This window comes from Centruroides sculpturatus, unplaced genomic scaffold (genome assembly GCF_000671375.1).
Source record: "Centruroides sculpturatus isolate CEXI.00-Female unplaced genomic scaffold, Cexi_2.0 scaffold1952, whole genome shotgun sequence".
NCBI classification, from domain to species: Eukaryota; Metazoa; Arthropoda; class Arachnida; order Scorpiones; family Buthidae; genus Centruroides; species Centruroides sculpturatus.
This window is the reverse complement of record NW_019386052.1, coordinates 75,419-82,935: the sequence shown is the minus strand read 5'-3', so window position 1 is coordinate 82,935 and position 7,517 is coordinate 75,419. Positions and strand designations below refer to the sequence as shown.

General features: G+C 25.2%; 1 protein-coding gene across 1 annotated transcript in view; it reads left to right on the top strand.

Moving 5' to 3' along the window:
- LOC111613332 (G2/mitotic-specific cyclin-B-like) overlaps window positions 1-6,827 on the top strand; it is a 9,412-nt gene extending 2,585 nt beyond the window's left edge. Inside the window, exon 2 of the mRNA XM_023354684.1 lies at window positions 6,571-6,827. Coding sequence (XP_023210452.1) covers window positions 6,571-6,827 — 257 coding nt within the window. The remainder of the gene's footprint in view (window positions 1-6,570) is intronic.
- Window positions 6,828-7,517: the final 690 nt, after the last annotated feature.

The window sequence follows — 7,517 nt, the reverse complement described above, 5'->3', positions numbered from 1 at the left end:
TATATATATATATAATTTATTTATGTATAGAATTTGCATAGATAGTAAAAAATTAAGAAAAAGAGCTTTTAATATTTTAAATATTGTAGAGGTACTGTACAGTACGACGTTTAAAATAAACGTCAAGAAGAAACTTCAATGCTGTAAATCGAGGGAGCGCAGTAGCTGAATATCCTTACAGGATCAGCGATCATAGAGTCCACACGTCCGAATTGTAAAAGCAAAACTCCCATCCCGCGTAACCATGACAACGGCAATGTCCGAAGGTCTATCTGCAATGCGGAGTTGCAGATGTTGGCAACACTGGAATTGGAAATCGATCACTTAAAACCCTGTTTCGATTCCCTTAAAGGATTAAATACAAACGACTTAATTCCTTATTGCGAGAAATATTGTTTTCTTATTCCTATTTCGGGAAACAGTCGTATAGAAATTCCTTTTTTTTTTCTATAATCCGTTTTGATCTATAGATCAAGCATTACCTTATATAGGATATGGCGCGTTATTATGACACTACCGGTTGTGTTTTCTTAGTGTTTTTTGGGGGGGAATGTATTATACTTAATTATTGTTAGCATTACAGTTATTAATATAATGTACACGATCTTTTGGCAGAAGATTAGTACTTTGTTTCTTTGGAAACGACCTGTAGATGTCTGTAACTAGAATGCCTTCGATGTTTCCGGTATTTTCCAAAAGGAAATGAAGGTTCCGCTATATCTGTTAGAAGCATTTGTTCCTTAACGGAGATTTTCAGCATAGAAATACGCTTAATATCTGAAATAATCAAAAATCTTTGGATAGGTTTTATAACTTTGTCAATTTCCGAAGTTGAAAAACTAAATCTTAAAAAAAATCATTTACAGACATATAAATCTAAATATAAGTTGATTGAAAGTGTCGACAAATCAAAAAGTTAGTTTTATCTAAAACGAAAATAAAAGCACATTAACCACGCCCTCTTATTTGTTGAAGAAACTTAAGACGACGCTGATTTGTCACTAAGATTTTTAATATATTTAAAATCTTAAACTCTGATTGGATAAGTTATTTACTATTATTTAAATTAACCAATCAGTTTTGTTTTTCAACGCTTCTTTTTCTAAATTTATGAAAAATTTCCATATTTGGTAATACACTTTGTTCATTATGAAAATGATTATTAAATTAAAAATTTAAATAATAAATCAATCAAATTATGATTTATTTATTCGAATTTTATCAGATTTATATGGAAATTAAGAAACGACTTACTTTTTTTTTAAATTAAAATATTTCAAACAACTATTAAATTTAAAATTTGAAAAACAAATTTTATTTTCTTCAGTAAAAAACTGAAATTTATAGTAGTGGACCTACATATTTACTGTTTTAAAAGAGGAAAATAATGAAAATAAGCTAGTGTTTTCGAATATTTTCGTTACGACTTTACTACTTTCCGGAAAATGTGTCCCAAAATGACTGTAAATATTCTAATATATATACGTATAATGTCAATAGTGGCAACAGAATATTTTCGTAAAGTCAACACTACATTTACTACTACATCGACCAAACTGACCGATATTTATTTCTAACTTATGCTATTTATTATTGTCTGAGAAGCTTGACAATATTTGCTTACATCTGCAAATTGCATGAAAGTATTTGCTGACATGTCAACTAATAACCAATCTAGAAAATGAAAAAAAAAAATTAATAATCTAACTAATAACGAATAATTATTTATTGTGATGACGTCGTCACAATGCCGGGCTGCAATTTTTTAACCATTTTTTTAACTTCAAAAATCAAACCGGTACAAACCGGCACTTCGTATATAATAAAGCTTGGAAACTTAAAGGCTCCAATTAAAGTCTAAAAATTATTTAAAATTTCTTAATAATTATTAAATAAATTAGTATTATAAGATGTAAAAAAGTTGCAGATTTTTATTTTTCTGTAGATAAATAATTAGAAATTTTCTAATTAAAAATATAAAATTTTATCTTATCTTATTCAGTAAAAAATTTGAATTTTTTTAAAGAATTATTTAAAAATTAATTAATTTTTTAATCATTTTTATTGCATTATTCGTAATTACATATATTTTTATATAATAAAGGAAAAGAGAGATTTATTTAACACGAAACTATCCTTTAAGAGTTACTTAAAAATTCTAAATTAAGCTTATTTTATTCTGACTTGCGGGTTTTATACTATGATTATTATTATTATAATTATTTTTTTTAATTAAAAAGAAAAATTCAAATTATTATTTTCATTAACATAATTAAGGCAAAATTTTTAAATATAATTAAATAAACGAACCAGAATTAAATTATAAAAAGTATGTTGATGATGATGATAATGATGATAAAGAATTGAGGTAATAATAGCCTTTATCTATTAATTCCAGTTCTCTGTAGGGTGATTGCGGTAAGTATGTATAATTTGGTTTCTTAACATAAAAATCCAATTAATTTTTTGTTTATTTAATGATACATTTAAAATTTTTTTCTTGTTAAACAAGACTTAATGATAGAATTTTTTTTAAAAATTCTAATAATTTTATTGCAATTTTCTACGTCTACATAGCAGTTATAATCAATGTGTAACACGTTAAATTTTACTTATTTTTATTACTTTTATTCTTTATATGAATGTTATGATTAATATCCTAAGAAAACCAATCTCTTGAACCTGAACTAAATATAACAAAACACACAATAGCTGTGAAATTTATACATAAAATCTTAAAATATTTATATATTTAAGATAGTTTCGCCATATCAAATTTATTTCGCCAAGATAAAAGGTTATAACAAATTTTTCTATTTTTATATTCTTTTGTGAAACGAAAATCTTCGCGTTATATATATATATATATATCTTTTATACAATGTCTCGTTATTTAAATAGAGTTTACGTTTACGTATAAATTCTTAAATTACATAACCCAGTTTAGATAATGCGGTTCACTTAACTGAACCGTAATGTTTATTAAAGTATTTTTATTTTATTTTAGAAGATTGAAAATTTATTTAAAATATTTTTAAACTTAATTTCTATTTAGTTAATTTAAGAATGAATTATGATTTTATTACATAAATTTATTTATATGATAATAAAAGAATTAATACATAAATAATTAGATAATAAAATCCTTTACTGATTTATAGACAAATTCGGGACTAATTTTCGTTTAATACGTCTTAAATTATGTCTACTTAAGCGAGGTTAATATTTTAAGAAGGTTGATTAGTTAGTGTTGTTGTTATTCTAATAATAAATCTTCTTGGCATGTATGTTCTTCCCTTCTTTTTGTAAATAAAGGTATTATCCAATAAATTTCCTTTAATATCTGGTCTCTGCTTAATTAATCAATAAAAGGCACACACTCAAAAGTTACAATATGTTACGATGCGGGTCAAAAGACTGCATCAAAGACCTTGCAATAACCTTGACCCGGATTCAGTCGACATGCGCCGAGACGAATTATCAAGATATACGTTAAAAAAAAAATCAAAACATCAGCTTCTCATCGCAGAATGGAGAAGAAAATCTTCAACAGTAACAAAATAAAAAGTGATTTACAAGTTCTAGATGGTCACGATAATGTTTTCTAGGTAGTAGAGATTTTTTGCAAGATATGTTTCCTCCTCTCTACCCGTTTTTATTTGTGTAATTTGGAGAATAATTTTCGAAAGTTAAAAACAAACTGAGGAGATTTTTCCTCATAAATTTTACGCTTAGAATCGAAACTTTGGTAAGTTAATTTTACAAGGCATTAACTTACAGAAATTTAAACATTTCTTTACGTTAATGTATTGTAAAATTAATGTAGACTCAAATATACTAGATATTTTTTATTTACATTAATATATTATATAATATAATTATAAAAATGGCAATAATTACATTTGTTATGTAAGTTATCTCCTTTTTCATTGAAATAAAATGCAATTTTTTCTTTAAGAATAATTTTAATACGTCAAATATTATTTTACACTTAAAAACACATTATTACTACAAAGAAAAATAATTGATAATTATATAAAATGAATTATGTAAATATTTAATTAGCAAGAAGGATGATAGATGAAACGAATAGAATGAAAAACTATTATATAACTTAATGCATACCGAATTTTACGGTTATATAATAATATTCATTAAATTTTCTTGTTAATGCATTATAAAACCTCAAAATACCATTAAAATTTTTTAAAAGACTGTATACATTTTTCCAAATTTCAAATTTTTTTTCCATTCAGTCATCAGGACAATTCTTAAATAAAATATTCTGTACGCCATACAATGCAATAGAGTAGCGATTCTTATAACTTTTTGTAAAGAGGTGTGCGAGTACATAGAGATAATTTGAAGTGTCTGCCAAAATCTACCTTTATTACTTAATAGATTAATAAATTAATAAATAAAATATTTAAAAAAATATAATTTCTTTAAGAATAATTTATAAAATTTAAATTCGTATATGATTTTATTTAAACATTTATCTGTTTATGTTAAAAAAAATATTTTTTAATTATTTTATTGTGACATCGTCACAATGCTGAGCTGCAATTTTTAATCATATTTTAAATTTATTTTAAAATATATGCTCACTACCTCAAATTAGTAGTGGCTTGCTCCTGTACATCATACTTTTCCTGCTAGCAATAGAGTCGTGCCGATTATCTAAACTCCTCTCAGGGAAAATTTTGAATTGAAATATCGTGACTTCCTATACAAACCGGAAGTATATATATATCCAAATATTTCCATATATCTAACTCCGTTCTCGAGATTAAGGGAGGAAAGAGACAGACACACGGACGGACGAGAGTGGGAATTTATAGCCTACGTCTACAATTTTTTCAAATTTCAGCTCAAAAACTCTCACTCCAATCTTGTGTCCGTGGGCCACGTTTAAGAACAGTTCGATAGAGTAAATCTTTAAACAGAACAACGTTGAGAGAACATGACNATTCCGTTTTATATGAATTCCATGTTGTACGAGTCACTTAGATTTTACAAATACGTGTGCCGGGCTGTGAACAGTTCACGTATTTGTAAAATCTAAGTGACTCATACAACATGGAATTCATATAGAACGGAATAATCAACAGTGTTATAGGGGGGTCGACTTGTATTATATATCTTATTTAGAAAAATAATAAGGTTTTTCTAAATAAAAATACACTAAAACATGCTCTGAAAGATGCTAAAACATGGCGTAAATTTATAAAATTTTATATTAAATTAATATAAAAATATTAATTTAAACGTTATAAATGTGTAAATTAATTCAAAAGAGTTTATATTTACAAAAATTCCAATACATTTCAAATTTTTTCCAAATAAAATATTTCTCTGCAAACCTGAATTTGTTTGCAGAGAAATATTTTATTTGGAAAAAATTTATAAATTAGTTAAAAATCAAATAATTAATTTAAAAACATTTTTAATATTAAAAAAACAAACAATTTATTTAAGAACATTACTTATGAATAGCGTACATTTTATAATGTCAAAAAAGTGAATAAAAAAATAAATAAAATATAGGCCTACTTATTTATACATCAGAATTTTCGAACGAATTTTCTTTCTGCGATATTGAAGCATAAGCTTTTATCATTTTGATAAGCACTACTCATTTTTCTCTGTTTAGATGCTGTTAGACGTATCAAAAGAAGAAAATAAACATCTTTAATGAAGAAAAAACTGTTACATGACTTATAAAATATTTAAAAAAATATTTAAAAAATAAATATATGAATTATTTATTCATTCAATGTTTAATTTATAAAAATTTCTGTTAATTCAAACACAAATTTAAACAGGCCTATATATTTTTAAATACAACTTCCAACTTTATTTGGACAATCAGGCATTACTCCTTCATCCACGATTGCTAACATTTAATTAAAAACGTGCAAAAATTATAGTGACGTCTTCACGATGCCAAGCTGCTGTTTTTAATCATATTTTTTAACTTATTTAATTTAAAATATAGCTTATGCGCTCGATCTCAAATTATTGTCTTGCCCCTGTAAATCATACTTTTCCCGATAACAACAGGAAAAGTAACTCCATTCTGGGAAAAATTTTTGAATTGAAATCACATTTTGTTTTAGATTGATAGAAAAACTACTAATTATAATAAAACTAAACGGTATCGTCAAATTCTAACATTAAATAAAGACCGAGACTCGTAAAAACAATAAGTTTTTAAATGATCTAATCAGAATTTAAATCCACGAGCATCTTTTCCAAATACTAAGTGATTATAACAAACTAATTACGGGATATCGGGATTTTTAAATAATTTTATGACAAATTTAAAGAGAGACGATCTAATCTATAATTTAAGAAAGAATGAGAAGATTAACTCCAACATAACAGCGTAGACTGAAACGGAACGATCTAATTTAAATAAGAAACTGATAAAGATCAACTATTTAAATTCGTATGATAACATTAAATTTATTAATATAATTATTTTTAAAATTTACTTTTACAATTATAATTAAAAATATATTGTTATTATTATTATTATTATTATTATTATTATTATTGAAATGAAAGAATTGACAGTTGATGAAGATATTGAAAACCCACAACTTAGTAATTATGACGAAGATATTTATAAATATCTGAGACAATTGGAGATTCAATATACTATCAGAGTAAATTATTTGAATAAACAAACGGAAATTACAGGAGAAGAGAGAGATGCTTTGATTGAATGGTTGGTTGAAGTCTATCTAGAACTTCATCTTGAAGAAACTTTATATCGTACCGTAGTAATTATTGACAGATTTCTTCAGGAATTTAAAGGTTGAATAAATTTCAAGTACCATGTTCATTTGCATCGAAATATGGAGGAGGACGGCCAGTACGACTAAGTCTTATAGAAGACATTACAAATAACATCTGTACAAAAGATGATAATAATTTCCATGTCTAAAATGTTATTATTATTATTATAATTAACATTATCTTACTTAAAAATAATAGAAGAAATTATAATTGAGAAATATTAATTTTAACAAAGTTTAATTAATACCGTAGGCTATTGTAAAATTCAGAAAATATCTGAGAAGTTTTTAAAAATTATGGAAAAATTTTAAAAACAAACATTCATAATTAATTTTCATCATAGATTTACCCATTACCAGTCGACCCCCCTATAACACTGTTGATTTTCCCGTTCTATATGAATTCCATGTTGTACGAGTCACTTAGATTTTACAAATACGTGTGCCGGGCTGTGAACAGTTCACGTATTTGTAAAATCTAAGTGACTCATACAACATGGAATTCATATAGAACGGAATAATCAACAGTGTTATAGGGGGGTCGACTTGTATTATATATCTTATTTAGAAAAATAATAAGGTTTTTCTAAATAAAAATACACTAAAACATGCTCTGAAAGATGCTAAAACATGGCGTAAATTTATAAAATTTTATATTAAATTAATATAAAAATATTAATTTAAACGTTATAAATGTGTAAATTAATTCAAAAG